The 21,334-nt window shown below is 47.8% G+C and overlaps 1 protein-coding gene across 3 annotated transcripts in view; it reads right to left on the bottom strand.

Annotated features, from left to right (window-relative positions):
• The window catches only part of MDGA1 (MAM domain containing glycosylphosphatidylinositol anchor 1), a 152,694-nt gene extending 131,613 nt beyond the window's left edge, over positions 1-21,081 (bottom strand). The window contains exons 1-2 of one of the 3 annotated variants that reach the window (XM_063390871.1): positions 18,880-21,077; positions 17,644-18,780 (exon numbers count right to left, since the gene is read on the bottom strand). In XM_063390871.1, the coding sequence (XP_063246941.1) occupies positions 17,644-17,770 (127 nt within the window). In that variant the 5' untranslated portion in view covers positions 17,771-18,780; positions 18,880-21,077. Of the gene's footprint in view, positions 1-17,643 lie in introns of all 3 variants that reach the window. The other 2 variants (XM_063390872.1, XM_063390870.1) reach the window with 2 other exon arrangements.
• Between the last annotated feature and the right edge of the window lie 253 nt (positions 21,082-21,334).

The following is a 21,334-nucleotide window of genomic DNA, read 5'->3' as shown; positions in this document are numbered from 1 at the left end:
TCATGGAAGACTACCAAGTATAACAGTCACCACACATCATGCTGCACATAGTGGAATATGTACTAATGTCTACCAGCACATCTTCGGTTTCCCTCTTTGTCTGTAGCAGACTACACCAGGAGTTTGCTAATTACAGCATGTTAATCAAGAAACTTTAAAGAGGAACACAGACCATAAATACCATGTAGCAAAGACAACCTCAATGAAAGAAAATAGAAAAGACTTTTTTTATTTCAGAAAGCAGCACTTACAGTATGTGATATTGGATCAAGTCCAGTGAAGGACCACCAAAATGGCCAGGGAGGTGAAGCATATGGTACATGAAGAAAAGCTGAGAAAAACGTGGGTGGGTTTCTTTGGTTGGTTGGTCTGGTGTTTTTTTTCCTAAGTCTTAAAACTAACTGCTATTGCTTAAGTAGGAAGGGGTGGATGGAGGGAAGATGGACAGAGTCAGAGTCTCCTCAGTGGTGCACAGTGAAAGAAGGGCAAAATCCACCAGACACAACACAGGAAATTCAGGACAGAATCTGTTTCATCATAAAGTTGGTCAAACATCAGCAGATGGGCCCAGAAAGCGTGTGGACCCTCCATCCTCAGGGAAGATCAAAGTTCACCTGGATGAGGTATTTAACATCCTGCCTTAACTTCTAACACCAAAGTAGCTCAGCTTTGAGCAGAGGGCTGGACCAGATGACTTTCACAGGTCCCTTCCAACCTCAATCATTCCATGAAGTCATAACACAAAACATGGAGAGGCATAAAAAAAAGGTAAACGACAGAACCACAAAGGAGGCCTATCATGGACATCAGACTTGTCAGCAGATATTTTTCTTCTGACTTACTTGGTTTAGTTTGGTTCATTTTTAAGATTCGTTCCATTATTGCAGATGCTATCAGAGATTAACAAGGGTTTTTATGATTCAGGGCCTCTAAACCAGATTTCAATCCAGGCAGCAGGAATTTTTGTCAGACCTTTCACTAAGATTCAGAGTGAGCCCTAAATTACAATTACTTTGGTGCAGATTTAAATCTCTGGACCTTGTTATCTCCCAGAAAAATGTAAGAGGAATGGAAAGTTACCACAGACTAGATGCAAGCTCATTCTCAATGAAACAGAACTTTTTCTCCTTTAAAAACAAACATCCATTTTTCCTCTCTGCTCTGTTTACAGTGTTGATTTTCCCCAGTAGGAAGTTACTGTACCATAGCCCTCCTTGAGGACCATAAAACCCAGAAAGAGCTTCTGGGAAGGTGGCCACAGAGCTCCCAACACAACACAAAATGTCACAGCTTTCCCCAGGCAGGGATTCTAGAGAAATCTAGCAGATTATCAGAGACAAAAGCAGTTATTCCCAAACGGATGAGGGATGCCTTTGCCGCAGTGCCTGCAACTGCACTGCTCATCTAAGGCGCCCGGCTGCTGCCGTCCGAGGGGCTGCACGCTCCCGGGGGAGAGCCTCCAAATACTGGGGGGGAAGAACAGACCCACTGTGAAAGGGGAAGAGTCACACTCCTGAGACCCCTGAAAGATAAAAAAGGAAGGTCATTCTATGACTTAAGTAGGTGAGAGCCTCACACAATTCTTTTCTTCAGGGAAAAGGACTGAACTTATCTCCACTCAACCTAACTATACCCAGATGCTGCAGAAGAGCTGCAGATCTGGATGTATTACTCATTTGTTACCCAAGAAACAACAATACACTGATTCATCAGCAGTGAACATTACAAGCACAAAAGTATCTTGAGGAGACAGCTTCTTTCTCCACCTAGGGAAGTTCAGTATCTGGAGGTTATTCCGTCCTGGAACACTTGGAAGTTGAGTTTCAGCTTTGTTCCAGCATCAGCACTGGGCTGAGAGGTACCCTGGCCTAGCTGGGCCCCACCAGGCAGGGCAGTGCTCCAGGAGACACCAGCTCCAAAGCACTCACAGACCTAGAGCCTACACTTCTTGGACAGTGATGATGGTGGCCAAGTGATCTAGGAATGTATCTGCCCAAGAAAGAGGCAATAAAAACACTTTAAAAATAAAATAAAGGCAACAACAGCAATAACACATGTCTTAGGAATATAATGAACTGAATTTGTGTATGTAAAACACATTTAGTTGGACAGGGAAGACGGTGAAGCTGGAAAGAAGTGTCAAGGAAGGAAGGCAGGATAAGGGAGCACTGGGAATCTAAAAAGCTATTCAAAAGAAAAAAACCCCAAAGCAGCTGACAGTAAGTTTGCCCTCTCATTCTTGCCCTAAAATGGAAGCAGTGATGAAAGCTCACACCAGCAAACACTACAGTGGAGATTGCTGCTGTGGCTACAGATGCCTCCCAGGAAGACATCAACCTTGCCTCAGGTCACAACTGATCTCACACACAGTCCCCAAGAGACACAGGAGCTGCCCCTTAAGCTCAGACCCCCAGCTCCATCAGGCCAGGTTCTCACCCCACTGAGATGACACATTTAATGTCAAAAGTGTACAAATGAATACAAACATGTTAACAGAAAGGAAGGAGAGACATGGCACAGCAGAGATGTCCATCCACTCTGGTCACCAGGGCAGTTTAACCACATTATACCAAGGTCTTTCTCAGCTGTTTCTCTGCTGTGCTGAGCTCTCCAGTCACCATTTCCTCAGCAGGTGCTGCAGACACTCTGTGCTTCTCCACAAGCGTTCAAAAGCTTTGTGGAAGAGGGTCAGGAAAACACCCCTCATGAGCACTGTGCCTACTATTTAATCTTATTCATACAAAAAGATCAAACCAAGCTTCCAGCTGATGTTTGCCTTCAGTGTTGCAACTCAGTATAAAGGCATCACTTGGGTTTTCTTTGCTACTGCTTCAGCTGTAGGAATTTCCATTGTATCTGGAATTAGCATGCAGGAAGCAGAGGAAAATGGCTTTCTTCACTTGCAGACCTCTAAAAGGATTTTGTTGACATGCTCACTTTATGTGTGAAAGCATACGGTCCCTTCCTTTGCAAACCCCTCTCTCGCAGAGCCAACATGTGTATTTAAAATAATGTATCCCTTTAATACAGCTTTTATTGTTCAAACAAGTATTATTTTAAGGACAGTGAATTCAGGAAGAATTCTGAAGGTGAAGCAATGGGAACTGAGGAAAGAGAGAAGGCAGATAGGAAGACGGTGGTGAAAATGGGACAAAGACTCCCCCCCAGCAGGCCCTTATCTCCAAAACAAAGGGAGATCCTGAACACTAGCTCTATTTATGTCCCTTCCTTCTAGCTGCACTTTTTAAGGACACCAGAAAAGTTAGGGAACAAACACAGGTGACAAAGGCAAACAGAAAAAACTTCAACAACTGTAGTGCAATTAGGCAACGGAAAGGAAAAATTCCTCTTATTCTGGTATAACAATCCTGTGGGAAAACAAAGGATGGAGAAAATAAAAAAGAAATCCAAATAATTCTTGCCAGCTACCTCCAATTCACTTCAAGACAGCAGGGAGAGACAGGCCTGCAATCACTAGGAAAGGATATTTGAGTGGTATCACCTCTCAAATAAAAGAGCCAAAAAAATTTGGGGAGAAAAGACTGCTTTTCCCATTATTCCAAACTGGCCAATGGTAGTGGGGGCATGACTTGCAGAGAGTTAAGCTCTGTAGTTCAAGTATAAGAATTATCCCATTCTGGAATGAATACAAGCACAATACATGTCCTCCAGAGTAGTGGTGCTTGAAATCCAAATGCCCAGACACTTTTCAAGCCAAAAGAAGCCAGAAATCCCCCTACAGAAATGACCATCTTGACAGAGGAGGTACAACTGACACCAAAGAAGGCTTCAAGCATCAGCACCTTGTTATCTAGATGCCTTTCATACCTTTTCTATGTAGCCTCCCATGGGCAGCTCCAGCTCTTTTTCTCCTTCTTCTCTCTTTTTTCTGCAGTTCCAGCTTGCTCCCTCCTGTCCCCAGCATGGCCACCTAACCCTGTCTGTCCCTTGAACAGCCTCCTGTCCCTTCCTCCTCACAGCACAGCCAGCAGGCTCCAGCTGATCTCTCTACCAGCTAACTCACTCTTTTATCTCACCCATAGCTGTGAGGGCAAGGCTGCTCCCACTCTTTGGTAATTAACAATACAATATATCAGGAGCACGACTGCCTTCAGCACTATATCTGTCCTCCCACACCATCTCAGAAAGCAGATCCAAAAATCAGTGCCTACAGTGCTTGGCCACTCTGGCAGCACTTTATCTGGAGGGCTAAGTCTCGAGGCACTGCACTCTGGTTAGACAAAGCCAGCACAGTTTCTGGAGAGGGTTCACACTCCAGGATGTTCTGTGCCCTGGTGACAGATCTGCCATCAGGTTCTCCAGCAGCAGCTCACCAAAGGCAGCTCAGGGAGAGCCTGGGAGTGACAGCAGAGCAGTGGCCATAGCAAGCAGGCAGTGATGAAAAGATGCTCACCAGTGCAGCCAAGTGGAAACTAAACTGAAGTTCAAAACTAAAAATGTCTTGAGTGAAAATTTAATGGTGATGGGTGGGGGGAAAAAAAATCAGATGTCCATGAAAACTGTAAACTGCTAATTCAGGACACCACACAAAAACTGTGGCTGCCCTGTCTATGCCCCCTCCCTTCACATCCTGATGAAATCACCTCACTGAAACCAACTTCATCTCCAAAACCTCTGTCTGAGGCAGAAAAATGGCACTACCTTCCATTCACACAAGCAGAAGGGCAGAGGAAACAAACAGATTTGAACATTTTTTGCAATTTAAAGTGAGTTTGTTTGTTGCTGGTTGTTATGTTTTGGGGTTTTTTTATACTTGGCTTACACTGAAGTCTTTAAAATAAAAACATCATAAAGACAGACTGGCAGCAACAGGAACCGAGTCATTATGTGCAGCATTTTAGGCCAGCGTTTTTATGAGAGCAACAGCTCAGTTGGATTTAACTCCCTTGTCTTGGAATTAAAATGCTATCTACAGGAGTAGCACAGCAGAGCCAAAAATTGTATCCAGGAAAGTGAATCCTCTAAGATTTCCTCTGCCCGGCTTCTAACTTCTTTTTTCCCTTAGGATCTTAGGAAACTCAAGCATTTCCCCTGCTCAGGCAGCAGCAGAGGCTTGAGTCAGAGTCTGGCCATCAGCTTTTGCTGACAGATCACAGGCACAAGGGCTGCCTGCTCACACCCACGTACAGCAGCATCACTTCTGGGCTAATGAGCAAAAAGTCATCCGTGTCATCAAGGTGAGCAGGTGTGACAAAGCACATACGAGAGCTAAGACATCAACAAAAATCCAATCAGCCAAACACGCCTCAGAAACTAACTACTGTGACTCACTGGATCAGACAGAGAGAGGGAAATACAATACAGGAAAAATCAGTTTGTTCAGCAACTGATCCCCTTAATTACAAACTATCACCCATTCAACACCACCCTGGGATTTGGGCTCCAGCCTTGGTGTCACCTACATTTGTTCACCCACAGACAGCAGCAATGCTCCCAGAGCATCTGGGACCCTAAAAAAGGTATCTAGAAGTACATACACAAATGCTACATTTATCCCCCTCTTTCTTGCAGTGGAGGTGCTAAGACAAGACCCCTTCTACGTGACCCTGAATTTACAGCTATTGCTTCCTGGCAGATGTTCAGTCCTGTTCAGGGAAGGCTTCTGCCTGATAGGGATGGCAGTTCTCACTTGCTCTTCCAATCCTTCATTTTCAACAGCAACAATGTCATGGGTATTATCGTGAGATCAATGCAAGAAAGAAATATTCTCATTTCTCAAACTTACACACCATCAACAGCATCCATTTATTTTCTTCTTTTTTTGTTTCTTTTTTTTTCTTTTACATCCAGTAATAGCTAGAAACATTTCTTTCTCATTTCCCTGTCTACCTCACCAAGAACATCACAGATCCTGGTACTTTTTGGCATTTTTTCCCGGTTCCTTCCTCTGCAAAGTTTTGATTTAGGGCTAAGCAAGCAAAAAGCTCATAAGCATGGTTTCCTTCCCCCAACATCCTCACTTACTGCTTCCTCTAGACTTGCTTTGACACAATCCATTGTAATTCTTAGATTAAACTCTGTCTATTAAGCATCAGTTCTGCTGGAGCTTTAAAGCACACTGTTCTATGCAAGGAAACAAAGTTTATAAAGCTGTGATGTGGGGCTGATTTCACATTTTTCTTTACTGCTCTTTTAAGTGTCTCTACAAAATGCCCTGCTGACCCAACTGAGTGAAGCTGAGTGATAAGCAGCTGATCTACTGTCTTTTACCCAACATCCCCTATCTAAAACCATCTCCTTAAGCAAGCCATATGCTGCAAACATACTTTGAAATGTCTCCATAATAATCCAAGAAGCAGAACTGTTTGTCAAATAGCACACGCACTGCTGCTGGCCACTTGCAATAACCATCAGCCACAAGTAGGTACATATGCTCATTGTGATCTGCAAAAATCAGCGTGGCATCTTTGCCAAGGCTTAGCAAATGCCAGAGTGGTTTCTGGTTTCAGTAACTAACATTCACTTTGGCTAATTTCTCCTTCTACATGGAGTTCCAAGCTTGATTACCAACCACAAATACGTAACAAATTGCTTCTTTCAATTTGTTGTGGTGATATTCATGCCTCTCACCCAACATCCCAACATGAAAGATTTATGGTATTAATCATGCACATCATAGTAAACAGTCATTCTCTACTGTCAATTGCATTTTTCTGCTGAAATAAGGATGAAAGTGCTGAGCTGCTTATCGTTTGACCAGCCAGAACACAAACTATTATTGTGCTATTTTAACCAAAGCTGGGGCTTAGTTTCTATGGGTAACGTCTTCAGATGCAGCTACATGGTACAGGAGCTTGACTATCCTATTTTGAAAAAACAATTTAGAAACTTAATCACAGCTAAATGCAGGGCTTGTCTATGCAAGGAGTTATTCAGAAATACCTTTTCAAAATGAAAGATTAATTCCAGACCTGTTGTTTAGAGGTTCTATTTCACCACAGCAAACTGCATGAAGCCAGTTTGTACTCCTGCATCTATGCTTGCTTGAAGGACACCACAGATTTAGAAGAACCCTGGCATTTGTCTTGCTAGAGTTCACAGCTATGGGATTGCAGCAGTTAAGCTGCTGCTGCCATCAAACTTCAAACTGCACCCCACAATAAGCCAGCTAGTTGGATTTACAGGATTCCCATGCAGTGGCACAAGCAGCAGTTGACTCTACTTGTTTGCACTGCAACCCAAAAGGAAGCATGAACCCAGTGTAGTTTATGCAGTAAACAAACTGTAGCCTCACAGTTTATTTATCAAGGGGTCAAGCGCAGTGTGCCGCTGCTGGGTGACCCTGGGCACAGGGGGCTCAGCTCACACCACAAGGCTCAGCTCACACCATGGGGCTCAGCTCACACCACGGGGCTCACTCAGGATGTTCCACGAGTGGCTGGAGCACAGGCCAGGCTGAGCTCCACGCTGCTACTGCCGCACTGCAATCAGTAACCAAAACTGCTAACTTAAAGCTAGCTCAAGAGTGCACCCACAAGTCACAGTCCTACTTCTGCGTAGGCGTAGTGTGAGTGCACTGTAAGTCAAATTGTCAAACAAACAGCACCAACACCAAGTCCTTTTGGTCTTCATTAGCATTTGGGAAACAAATACTAGAAATTTCTCTCTGTCTTCATACTTGTGAGAAAACTAAGAATACGGTTTAGCACATACTTAAGATGACAAAATGTGTTGGAATATTCATGTATCCTTTTTGCTTCTTCAAAAGCTGTGCTCTGCTCTGGCACCCAGCCATATTTGAGTCATAGCATTTGATATCACAGCTTCTCCTTTGTCCTAGGCACTGTCCCTAATCATGTACCTGCTTTTCTTCCCATCCCAAATCTTTGCTCCTTCATGGCAAACTCAGCCTTTCTGTCTTTCCACCGGGTACCATCAATAGTCATTTAACCTCCTCCATTCATGATAGAAGTTTTCCACAGCAAGAAGTACTGCTTCTTTGATCAAGTGCAAAATAATTTAAATTGTTGCAGTGAGTCAATAGTTTCCAAAACAGATCCTTCTGCAGATCCAAGCACAGCAAAGCCATGTGTGTACCCACAACTGAAAGATTTCTGCCTCTCCCAGTGCTGTACAGTAAGGCTCAACTTCTAGGAGACCTCCAAAGGGTGTCCTAAAATAAATCCTAATCCATATCAAAGATGAGCCAAATTAGTAGTGAATGACAAAACATGGTTTTGTTTTCTTACTAAAAAAGTTTGATTCAACAATAACTGGATCACAGCCTATTTTCAACGGCTTATGCCTCCTTATTGAGGATGTATTTACCTTGGATTTATCAGCCACAGGGATTGCACTTAATACCAGCAGCACCTTACCAGAGAAAAAAGGATGGTTAAAACTTTGCTGATGTTTGATTCTCCATTCTGCCATGGGCAAATCACTTCATCTCCATCTCATTTCCCCACACCACAGTGGAATGACCAGGCAAAAGAAGCATCATAAAGGTGGAAGTTCATAGATAATAAAGGGATGGGAGACACATAAACCCACAAGAAATCTTACATGTACACTGTGAGAGGGATTTTCAGGGTCTATCAACTGCAGATGCCCCTACCAGTTAAATATTCTTAACACCCCAGCTGTATTCACTTGACTGGCAGGGGAATTCAGTCTCCCATCCCCAGCTGGCTCTTGCTGCTCGGGTTACTTTTATGAGCTTCAAGTTCTCACTTTTCTGCTATTCTGAGGAATGCTCCAAGTCAGAATAATCCATTTATTAAACTTAAGAAAAGACACTCATTCTTCACTCTAAATCTACGAATGCCTTTTTCTGCCATGCAAGGAATGCAACAAGCACCAGAAGGTGAAACAGTATTTATAAGAAAAACCCATTTTGACATGTTTCGCAAACATCTGTCTGAATCACATCTTTGTTTTTCCTTTTTATTTCATCACAAAGGCACACAAGAGATGCACAAGATTCCCATCCACATTTATTTTAAAACAATTTACGCTAATTAGTGAAGGACCATTTCCTTCTGAAACAGAAGCAGCAATAGCAAGCAGTTACTCTTGTATTAAATGTCCACCTGCAGACATCCTAAAGCTTTTCTCACAGCTTGACTTGAGCTTTCAATGTTTTGTCAGTTCTTCTTTAGGCAACATTTGCTAATTTGTCTTCAGAAACTGCTGTTCTTACTGCACCTTTGTCAATTGCTATCCTCACCCTGCCATTTCCATTTACACGAACCCAGCAAAAGTACCTGGATGCCATTTGTCCTACACTACAGCTCACAGTGGAGAGAAACCACAAGCCAGCAGATCACAACCAGGAGATTTTTTACTATATTGGTGGTGTCCCCACTATGCAAGCTAAAGCAAAATGTAACAGCCATGGGTGATTTGCAGCAGGGGTGAAAAAGGAGCCACAAGAAAGCAAGAGGCTGGCCCGAGCAATAAAAGCTGCTTGAGGTCCTTGCTTGCCGCCTCGATGCACCCTCTCCCTGGAGTCTGCAGCCCAGCACAGAGCCGTGACCTGCCCACAGAGCAGGGCTGGTGATTTCACATCACCAGGCCACTCCAGCACCACGGTGTCCCCAGTGGGCTGTCCTGCCCTACTCACAACCACTGAAATATGTAACTGTGTCTGCACATATGTTCCTTGCTAGCACAATACTGAGAACACCAAGTGCTTTACAGAAGGAGCATCCTTCTCAGAGGAGTTCAAGCATTACTAGAACCATAAAGCTCTCTGTTCATTTGGGGAATACAGTCACAAGCACACATTGGAGCAACCACATTGCTTAGTCTAAAAGAACAAGGGGAAAATTCAAAGAAACTAATCATTTATATTCAGCTGCCTTTCTACTTCTCTGCTTAACTTTAGGTGTCTCCTTTTGCCAGCCACGGGCCATGTTATTGGGGCATTAAAACTGAAGCTTTAGTAGTCAGAAGCTGACCTTGGATACAGCATGGCAAATACAGCGGTGCAAAGATCTCCCTGCAGGCAGCCACAATGCTCAGAAGACAGTGTTGTTCTAGGTTAGGGTCCCTAAGCTGTATTTTCCAAGGGCCAAAGCACCAGCATCAATCCTATCCCTCTGCTGTGGGCCACTCAGCCCTGCTGTGTCACAGAACCAAGGCTGTAGCTACATCACAGCACGAACAACCTCAACTGAGAATTTTAAACCTGACAGTCAGACATCACCTTGCTGTCTGTTCTTCCTCTCCCAGAGCAAGGCCATGCACGACGATCCCTCTTCCCTCATATCCATTCAGATTGCTTTAATCCTACCTTTCCAAGAACCAAAACCAACTAAACAAAAGCCCAAACAAACACAATAAAACAAAACAAAAACCCCCAAACCAAAACTACACAGATATGTTAAGAAAGACAAAAAGAAGAAAGAAAACAAAAGAATGAGGGAAAACTTAATGAAGGATTTAAGAGGCCTGCATTCACTTTTTTGTATCATCTTTGTTTGGAAATGGACAAGAAGGAGTGGAAGAACAGCACGTTCACAATCCAGGAGAGAGTGGGAGAGGAAGAAGAAAGAGGAAAAACAAAGAGAAAAGGGGAAATAGTAAAAAACAACAAAAACAACAAAACCAAACAAACCAACAAACAAAAGCACGAAGAGGGGGCTTTGGTTATGTAGTTCTTGGGTACCATTTGACAGCGCTCCAGATGCTAAAACAAACCCGGGACAGATGCAAAGCCACACGCATGCAGCCAGCGCCAAAACCTGAACGCTGCAGCTCCATCCCGGGCGCTCGCTCCCACACAGCCTCCCGGAAGGCACCGGGAACACGGACAGCGGGGTCCCGCCCGCAGCCCGCCCAAGGCGGCCACGGGGAGAACGAGCCGCCTCCGGCAGCGCCCGGGCAGGCGGCACCGGGGCCGCGCCCGGCCCGCCCCACCCCGGGACGGGGCTGCTGCCGCAGCGGGAGCGCGTCCCCAGGGAGCGCCGGGCCCTCTCCCGGGAAAGGGAGTGACTGCCGGGCTCTCTCTCGTCTCTCCCGGGAAGGGGAGTGAGGGCCGGGCCCTCTCTCCCGGGAAAGGGGCGCTCGCCGGGCCCTCTCTCCCGGGAAAGGGGCGCTGGCCGGGCCCTCTCCCGTCTCTCCCGGGAAAGGGGCGCTCGCCGGGCCGGGGCCGCGCACCGCCTCCCTCTGCCGGGCAGTGGCGGAGGCGCGGCCCCGCCGCCCAGCTGTGCTCCGCAGTCGCAGCTGTGCTCGGAGCCCGCCGGCAGCAGGGGAAGGACGGGCAGCCTTTTCCTCGCACGGGAGGGGAGGCAGGAGCCGCCTGCAGCGGCGCTTTCTGCCTGGGCAGAAGTCACGGAAAAGAAGCGGGAGTCTAAACCTTCGTTCTGAGAAACACCTGATGGGCACAAGGGCTGCCCGCCTCCCATCATGAGCTGTCCCAGCTAACCTGGCGGTAATAGCCCTTCTCCCGCTTGAATTTCGTTGACACAAGATCAGCTGTAGCCCAGGATCTCCTTTTCCTGCTCCACTTCTCGAGCTCTTTCTTAGCTCTTTAATGCAGCACTTTTGAGTCTCAGCTCCATGGATTGTCACACATTTGATTTCTTCTTTTAAACAGTAGGCAAGTGCTTAGCTATAAGAAGCAAACTTCTGTTGTTTCTTCAATCGCCTTCCCCAAATGAGGGGCAGATGAAAGCCCTTTTTTCTTTTCAAATCCATGTACTTTGGATCCTACCAGAGTAGAGATCTCACCAATTAAACATGGGCACAGAGACATAAAACACACAAATTCTCTTTTTCCACTTCTCAACACATCACTCACTCTGGTGGATCCTGAAGACCTTACCAGATCAGCATTTTGCTGTGTGGTGTCAATGCCACACCTGTCCCCTTTCCTCCACAAGCCCTGGGGCAATGGCATGTTTTACCCTTTTGAATTTAAACCTGTGCCCCACCAGAGAATGTTGATCAGCAGAAAGTGTCTGGGACACAGGCACTTGGTGTGTTCACCTTGACTGCTTGAGAGCAGAAATAGCTTCAAAGTTTTGTTAACAGTTTCAGTGTACCTAACATCTGGGCTACCCGGTACGGCCCAAGGAACACATATTGTATCACCAGATGTGGGTACCCACAGCCTTTCCAAGAACAAGCCAACATTATCCACTGTCTCTTGTCTAGAGGGCTCATCTAACCCACAGCAAAACACAGCCCCTTCTGATGACACAACAAAGCAACCCGTCTGCACAAAAACCACCATCATCTCACCTGATGAGAATTTCACCAAAGCACTGTCTCTCCAGAGCTACACATGCAAACCATTTGCCTGTGGACTTACCTTATGCCACCTAAAGAAGCCTTCTCCAGGTAGGGTTTGGGACATTTCCATGAACCAGAGTAAGAAACACCCAAGCTGTCTTTCACCAGTATAAATGCATCTCTCTCTATTGCTTTTATCAGCACACTGGCACTGGGCAGAAGGCAATTTTCCCCCACCCCCCACCTCTGCCCTCCTGATAACAAGCCATAGCCATGCAGGCATGGTTTTTAGCTTAATGCTAATAGACTATGCTTAATGAACCAGTGTGTATGGAGGGAGGGACTGGAAGCCTGAAACCACTCTATTCGAGCAAGCAGAATAGCAGTAACTCATCAAAACACAGGCAAAACAGTAGGGCTTCTGGTTGATGGGAAGTGTCACAAGATCCCTGAGTTACCAGCATGGAAATCATTTTTATTTTTACTTTAAAATAAGAACAGCAGCCTCAGCAGCACAGCACCCCTTAGTGCCACTACTGAATTACTGTCTTGAACCTCCAGGGCCATCTTCTGCTGCATCTTCCACTTATTGGGAGTTACTTACTGCACCTACCTCCCCCTCTTTCAAATTCATCTGAAATCATATATATATATTTCAGAAACTCCAGTCTGAACCTGACATGGTGATAATTTTAAAAGCTGTGCTGCTCACGTCAAATTATTCAACATCTGTCTTCATGTTCCCACAAAAATTAGCATAGGATGGTGGTTTCTGATGACACCTATAGTGAAATATTTTGACTTCATCCAGCAAGTTGCAAACAACCTGTCAAGAGGATAATGTCAGTTTTCTAGTACTGCATATTAAAGTCAATTGAGGGCTTATCTGGTGTGTGAGGCTACTGACCTGACCTAAAACCAGAGGCTCTAGTGTCACAGAAGAGTGAATCTGAAACATTACAACTGAAGAAAAGCAAGGCATTCTGAAGCACTGCGCTGGACAGATTTAATGCCTTGACCTTAAAGAGATGATCAAGAACTATGCAAATCTTGGACCAACTCAGTCCATTGGTGAAACTATTCCTATGGCTCTCCAGTTAGAAAAGTCATTCCTCAAAAGACTGTATACAGCCTAGGCCAAGACAGATTTAAGAGCTGGACAACAGAGAGAAATGATTGAGCACAGAGGATGTGTGTACATCCATGTGTATTTGTATACACACACACACACATATTTAGTTTGAAGAGCCACTGCTCAAGCACTGCATTTCCTCAACACAATCAGCCAAGAAATGGCTCACAGGAGCCAGCACCATCATTCCTGTAGCCAGCAATCTCTTCAGCCATTTCTGAAGACACAGGGTGCACTGAGATGACAGCAAGGTAGCTGAAGAGCTCCACATCTTGTCCCCCTGTTACTGCTGGCAAAACAGCTCTAGGCAGAGGCATAAGAGATGGATGGATTCAGATCAGCAGGCTCCAGGTGACATTAGAGTGCCTGTGCCCCAGAAATGGTCAGCAGAAGACATGGATGCATACGTGGCAAGAGGGTGTGAGGCAGCCTATGTTAAAAAGAACTCTAGGGAAAGTGTTTTTACTTAAGAAAAAAAAAAAAGCCAACAAAAAACAGGTAAAAGGAGCAGGAAACAAATCATGTCATGTGTACACGAAATGAAAAAGTGTGGATGTTTATGGCCTAAACACCAGGTATGTTTTAGTATGACACCCCTCCATCACAGACACACAAAAACAGTCAAACGCTAGTTTGTTTGTTTGTTTGTTTGTTTGTTTTTTGCTGTCTGCAGTGGCATCTCAGGGATGATTCAATGTGATGGTGTCTCTTAAAACAAAGAGCCTTAACAGGTAATTTATTCCCCAGCTCCGAGGCCAGGGCAGGACAATTCGACACCCCAAGTGCTTCATCCAGCCAGTTTCAAGTGCAGCCCGTCCAGTCCCTCTGATCATGGTGCCAGGCAGCTTTCCTTGCTGCCCAGCCTAAACATTTCCTTTTATTCCATTTCCATCACCTTGCTGTACGTAGCCCCTCATCACACACTGTGATGTCCATTCCTGCAATGTCTTTTCTGCACCTGAATTAGGAGGGGCAGGGAACAAAACATCCCACTTTCTTATTGTGCCTAGAAGACTGCTGCTGGTCAGTGGGACTGTGCTAATTGCAAAACAGCCCTGAAATGTTAATTATACACTGCACATGGAGCAAGCACAGCAGCAGCACTGTGCACACCAAACCAGAGCTACCCAAGTCCTGGAATCTAGAAGGCAGTGGGAGGCAAGAGGCATACTTTTCCCTTTGAATGCCACCACCACGCCCCAATCCTCCCCTCTCAGTCTAACTTACAGTCTTAAAGTGTTGATAACTCCAATCTTTGAAGGTCAAGTCCCCTGTCTCCTTACCTCTTCCCTCCTCCTCCTCGATTCTGACATTTTCTAGAGATCTATTACAGCTGGCTTCTCATCTTGACCAGCAGCATTAACACACCAGGACTGAAAAGCACATGCAGTCTGAGAAATAGGCTACCACAAAAGACTGATAAAAGTTGCCTCTTGGCAGCCTGCTGAATTGCCTTCCCCATCAGGCCAGCCTTGTCTCACTGCAACAAACAAGGCTGAAAGAATGGGACCAGCTAATGAGAAGAGGGTTTCAGACACACTTCAGTCATTACAACAAATGCCAATTTATATAACAAGCTCTTCAGGTAGCAGGCAAAAAGCACCTTGACTCCTAATTAAATTGCACCTCGATTGCAAATGCTTCTTTCCCAGAACCCCCCTTATACACATTTTATTTATACCATTCATCTCAATAAACCTCTCCAACAACTCTGCTCTCCCAGACAGAGGTCTTTTGTGCACATCCATGTGGGTGTATTATTTAAAGGGTACATCACATGGATACTTTATCTTGTTTAATCTGATTTAATCTCAGGAGATTTGCTAAAGTAAAATATATTTATAGACCCATATAGATGCCTCCCCCAGTCTCCACTGCCAATATGCAAAGGCAGGAAAAGAGATCTGAGCCGTGACACTTGAGGTCCCATAATTTTTACATTAGATGCCACATGAGATCGACATTCACAACACAGAATGGTGAAGTACAGCTTAAAGCTACGGCAAGAGACCAATATAGAGGAAAAACCCAAGTGGAGGAGGGACTAATTTCTAATCCTGCTTTTTATTTATCCTTGCACATATAACAATATTAACCCAGCTCTGCCTGAGCCATCAGTAACAGCAATCTCACATCCAAAGAAACAGTGCTGGCTGCAGAAGGCATGAAATCAGCCCAGGGTAGAGGATTGAAGGCAGAATTGGTAAGGACAATATGAAAACTATTAGTCACCGTCCAAGTTTGCAGCGTGCTGATTCCACGAGACACTGCTCTGGGCTGCACTCAGTGACAACTGCGTATTAAGGCTCCTGTTGTTCAATAGTTTGAAGAGACAGGGGTGGGAAGAGGAAGGAAGACACTAGATTTCCCCTTTGTGTAGTTAAGAAAGAGAACAGATAGAACTAGTGGACCGTTTTGGCTTAAAAGGATGCCTTCATCTTAGTGTATGTCTGCATCTGTGCTTTCTTTTGTACACAGCTTCTTCAATCTCTCTCTGAGAGAAAAAGACAAAAACATCAGTAAGTTATTCTGAAGATCTAATAGCAGCAACTCTGTCAAATGCAAGTTCACTGAAGTGTATGAAAAAATACAACAGGCAACCCTGTAAAGCACATTTAAGCAAACCTGCTTTTAAGCTCTGTCCCTCTTGCTACAATCCTAAGCAGTGAGTCCATTCTGCAGAAACTGACAGCTATTCAGCAGCAAACACACTGAAGTGAAATAATAAAAGTTCAGCTAGAAGCAGATTACCTGCTTTAAAGGATTGAATGATATGCCCTGACCAGGTTTCTGTACCACAAACTCATTCTACTCCTCATCTTTCCAGCCTTTCAGGGGTCATACACTTTTCGTCTGGATATACAGACTGGGAGAAAACACATATAGTGAGAAGAAGAAAAAAAATAAAGGAAGCCAAACACCCTCTATTTAAAACGGTTATTTTACAAAACAGACCCAAACTCAAATTAACATCCCAGTCCTCCAGGAGAAAGGAGGAATTGTTTCCATTAAGAAATACATCATTAAAAAGTGACCTACAAAGACTTACCCATAGTCAGTGAGACTGAACTGATCTTTGCCAGAGCTCACACAAGAGACTGGCTGCGTGCTGTTAAAAAAGAGGGAGCGGGGGGGCTGGATTCTCTCACTGGGGTCTCTCTTCAGAGCTCAGAGAGCTTGGCTTGTTAGAAGCAGTGGCATGCCTTCCAGAAGGACTTAACAGCAACGCACAACTGAGTTGTAAGCCAAGATAAAGCCGGCTTGTTATGAGAGACAAGTCCTGTGGGTTGCTTTTATTTATTTTTTCCCAGTGTATTGGAAATGCAGATCTTGTAAAGCAAGAATTCAGACAGGGCTGGCAGAGGGAAAGGGGGGCTGCACGTCTGGCTAAAGTAAATCCCGGGTGTTCTTTCAGCCCGGGGCTTGTGCTCGGCGGCACGGGGTGTCATCCCCCGCCTCTGCCCTCGCACTCAGGGGCTGCAGAAAACAAACCTCTCACGAGGAGACCACCCGAGCTCGCCATTTGCCACCCTGCCTGCAAACAAGGAGAGGAAGTAAGCTCCCTAAACGCAAAAATAAATAATAATAATAAAAAAGGAAAAAAAAATCGAGCAGCTCGGCATCATCTCTGCCACAGACCACCACCCACCCATCTCCATCACCTTAGGAAGAAAAGCAGCAGCAAAGTTCCACGGGGTGCAAAACCGGCCTCGCCTCGCCCCTGGGGGAGCCCGGCGGGGCTGGCCGTGGGGAGCCGCGGGGAGCCGGCCCCGCCGAGCCGGGCGGAGCCGCGCCGGCCGCGGGAGCGCGCAGCCCCGGCACCGGGGAACGAGAGCGGGCAGCCCGGCCTCCCCGCTTCCCCGTGCCGCCGGTCCTGAGAGCGAGGAAACCCGCAAGCGCATCGCCGGCAGGGGATCCTCCGTCCTCCCCCTGCCCCAAAGAAAATGCAACTCGGAGGTGCTCCCGGAGCCGCCCCCGGCGGCAGCGCGGCGTCCCCACGCGAGAGAGGGGAGGCAGGGCGGGCTCCGGTCGCTCCCCGGGCGGCAGCCCCGCCGGCGGTCCCTGCGTGCCATCTCGGCGGACTCGTACATGGGAGGCGGCCAGAGGTTACGGCGAGGAATTACGAAGTAGCTACAGGCGCTAAAAGCCCTATTGCTGCGTCAGTCTCTCCGCTCAGGCTGAGACGAGGTTCAGCGGCATCATTTACTTTCTCCTGCAGGTGCTTTTTAACTTTGATCCCACCGCCGCCGCCTGCGCCCTCGCCCCCCACCCCTCACCCCTCCTTCGCAAACAGCGACCGCGTCTCTTACCGTACACCCCTTGTCCCCTGCTGTACACCGGCACCAGAGACAGGAATAAAAAACAGATCATGTCCATCTTCAAGGCAGAGCCTTCATCGCCGGCGAAGAAAAACAGCCAAAACAGCTCAGGCAGCATCCGGCGGGGGAGCAGGGAGCAGCCGAAAGCCTCCTGAAACGCCGCCCCATGCGCCCCGCTCCGCGCCGGGCACCGGCGCCCCTCGGGCGGAGGAAGGGACCCCCCCCACACCTGGGCCGCCTGCGGGTAAAATCTAAAATTTAGGGGAAAAAAAAGAAAAAAAAAAAAAGGAAAAAAAAGAAGGGAGAGAGCGAGAGAAGGAAGCAGAGAGGGCAAAAACGCGGAGTGCCGCTTCCCGCTTCCCCTCGCCAGGTTGCTCGAGGATCTCCAGGCGAACAGGCAGCCGCGCCCGCGCTCGGGGTACGGGGAAAGGCCAGCCCGGGGGCACCGGGCTAGGGCAGGAGCGGGGCCCGGGCCAGCCCGGCGCTATCCCCGAATCCCTGCGGGAAACGGGCTCCTTTGTTCAGCGGGAGCTGCCCCAAGTCCCGCGCTGCCCGAAGTGCTGCCAACTGGGGCCAACTTGGGTGAGTCCTCACCCTCCCTCCTCCTGACGAGGCTCTGGCCGCAGCCCCCGGAGCGGACGGGGAGACAAGAAGAAGGAGGAGGAGAAAAAGGGGGGAAGCGAGGGTGGGGGGTAGGAGCCAGCTGCTGAAAGGCGGAGGAAGGGATAGGTGATTCTCGCTCCTCTTTTCCAGATCTTCTGAGGAGGGGATTGTTGTAATTAATCAAATCCAGGAAAGATTTTTTTTATTTTTTTAAATCGGCTCCCAAGAGCTCTCCCAGCTGCACTGCACCGCCCCAACCAGCCTGAAGGGAGAAGCAACCGAGGAGCAGACAGACCACGCACCCTCGCTGCGCCTGCAGCTCAGCCCGGCTCTCCTCGCCTCCTCCCCAGCCTGCCAGGTCCTTCGCCCTTCAAAACTTTCCCTGATGCTGTGTGCCAGCCTCGTGTGGGTGCGTCGCCTCCGTGCTTGCCTGCTCCGCCCGCCTCGCAGAGGATTTGCAGCTGTACAGGGGCCCGTCTCTCTCTCCCTCGACGGCTGCCGGAGCTCCTAGTGGGAACTATCAGGCTGCAAGTGGAAGGTAGCCGGCAATGAGGGACAAGCAGCTGGACAAAGTTGAGCCACTCCTGCCAGACGCCAGCTGGAAACCGCTTGGGAGGTCCCTACCCCACCGCTTTTTCGTGAAGCGCCAAAATTTCCTCCAAAAGTTGCCGGGAACGTCACCGCTCCCCCGGCGGCGCCGGGGCACTCCGCTCCACCGCCCGCCGGCGGGGCTGGCCCCAGGGCGCCTCACACCTCCCTGCCTGCCGGCTCTGCCAGCCGCGCCTGATTTTCTACCGTGTTGGCTTTCCAGGTTTTCCTCCTACCCTCTTCACCATTTCATTCCCCATCGCTTAAAAAAAAAAAAAAAAAAAAAAAAAAAAAAAAAAAAAAAAAAGGAGCCAATTAAAGCGGGCGTGCTGGGGAGAGCCCTGCCTCCTGCCCAATTCTGCGAGCCTCGCCCCGGCCCAATTATAGACAAGACCGCAGGGGTGGGAGAAAGAGGGACCTGCTCCAGGCGGGAGACGGATTGTCCGTCCGGGGTACTCTCATCCTCAGGACCCTTGCGACAAGGTTGGCTTCTCCCGGCTGGGACTTGAGATGCCAAGGGATGGGGGGCAGCGCAGGTTTGCGGGGTGTCTCCCGCGCTGGCGCTTGCTGGTGCCAGCAAAGTTTTTTGGGGCCCCCAGGTAGGTTGCAGGCTGGCGGGGCTGCCGTGTGCATGCTGCTGGGGCGGGGGTGTGCGGACTGCCGGCCCGGGCCGGGGTGATGCTCCTACACGAAACCCGGAGCGGGGAAGCCGTGCATGCCCCGCTCCCCGCGCCCGCCCGCGCAGGGCCCGGGCGAGAGGCCGGGAGGATGGAGAGGATGCTCCGAGCATCACCACCTGCGGCGGGGGCTACGCGTGGCCCTGCTTCGCCGTCTCCATCTCCGTCTGCTTTGCTGAGGAGACAGAAGGCTGCTTGTTGGAAGCCTAGCCCTGCTCGCTCCCGAGCTGGCGAGCCCACCCGTGCCCAGCCCGGGTCCATAGCAATGTGCCAGACCGTAAAGCGGAGCCAGCGCCGTGGAAACTCCTCTCAGCGGCGCGCTCTGCCCCCGGGAGCGGGGCTCCGGCTCGCCTCCTCCCGCTGGCCTAGCCGGGGCTCCCGGGGACGGGCTGATGCGGGTGTCCCTTTGCGACAGCGGCTCCTCTCCGGCTCTTCCTCGGGGCTGGCCCCTGAGCGCCCCCATCCCTTGGGGGGTCCCGGCCCTGCATCCACGCCCGCTGCCCGCGGCAGCTGGCGAGGGGTGCGGGGCCCGGCAGGCACTGAGCTGTCATGTGAGCAAGTCACTCCCTGGATGAAAATGTAATTTAAAACAAAAAGTCAAAAGATAGGGCCCGAAGAGCGGCTGGCTGCTCAGTCATGCTCTAACAAACAAGCAATTAATAGATATAGCCCCTAATTAGCAAGTAGTTATTCCGGTTGTAAACGGTGCTCAGTCAGAAAGAGAAAAGCAGTAGCATGCACCAGGAAGAGAGCAACGATGCAGACAGGACAGCGTCACCCCAGAGCCCAGCGTCCCCCCAGTGCCTGGCATCTGTGCGTGTGGGAGCCATGGCAGGCAATTTCCCACTGGACTCTATTCTGTCACTTATCACGATATCACCAGTATAAAACTGGCTTCTTTGTTTTTGTGGTGGTTTAGGATTTCTTTTCCTTTGTGTTTATTTTTGCTATAACTGAGGGAAAATTCGCCAAGAGACTCTGGTTTTCACACTCTTAAAATGCCTTTTCTTTAGCTGATGGCATAGAGCAGGGCATAGAGCCCCTGATGTGAGCAAATTCATTCTTTAATACAATAAACCCTTATCTGAGAAGAATTTAATCCTTCCCGCAGTGGGTGGTTGCAACGTTAATAAAGGGTGCTTAGGTAGAAGGGGGCAGCCAGCACCAGGAGGACAGGTGGATCAACTCCTTTGCCAGGGCATGAGGAGAAGCAGGAGCTGAGGATAATGAGACAAAGTAAAATTGTCTACATTTCTACAAAGCAGGCTGAAGGCAACCCAAGGAAAACGAGATGAAGAGATGGTTGCAGATCCAGGAAGCTTCGTGGTGATAAAACAGTGGAGACACGAGTCTTGTTCTTTTCTACGCATAATTTTGAAATAAGGATATTTATGTGGCGTTTTGTACCATTTCCATTATTTTTTTTTCAGGGATTCTCATTAAATTATGGAATAGTGCCTTGGTGTTTGAATGAGTATGAATTACATATCTGGCTAATGAGTCAAGAAAAAAATCTAAAAAATGTGTGCTTCACACCCCTTTTTTGTGTTAGTATTCAGTATACATGCTCATGTTTCACTGGCACAAATGCTTATGAAAGATGAATTTCAAAGTAAACTGCCCAAGTATATTCTGAGTAGGAAAAAATACTGCCAAAACCCAAGAACATAACTGCATTTGCTAAATAAGGTAATTAATAATTATTGCTTGAGGCCTAATAAATCATAGCATTCATAATTATGGAGTTTCCAATGGGTGACAGCAAAGCACACTCCCATGCACACTTGCTAAGCGAGCTACTTGTTATGGGGAAA

Source organism: Prinia subflava, chromosome 2 (genome assembly GCF_021018805.1).
Source record: "Prinia subflava isolate CZ2003 ecotype Zambia chromosome 2, Cam_Psub_1.2, whole genome shotgun sequence".
Taxonomy (NCBI): Eukaryota; Metazoa; Chordata; class Aves; order Passeriformes; family Cisticolidae; genus Prinia; species Prinia subflava.
This window is presented reverse-complemented; position numbering and strand designations above follow the sequence as displayed.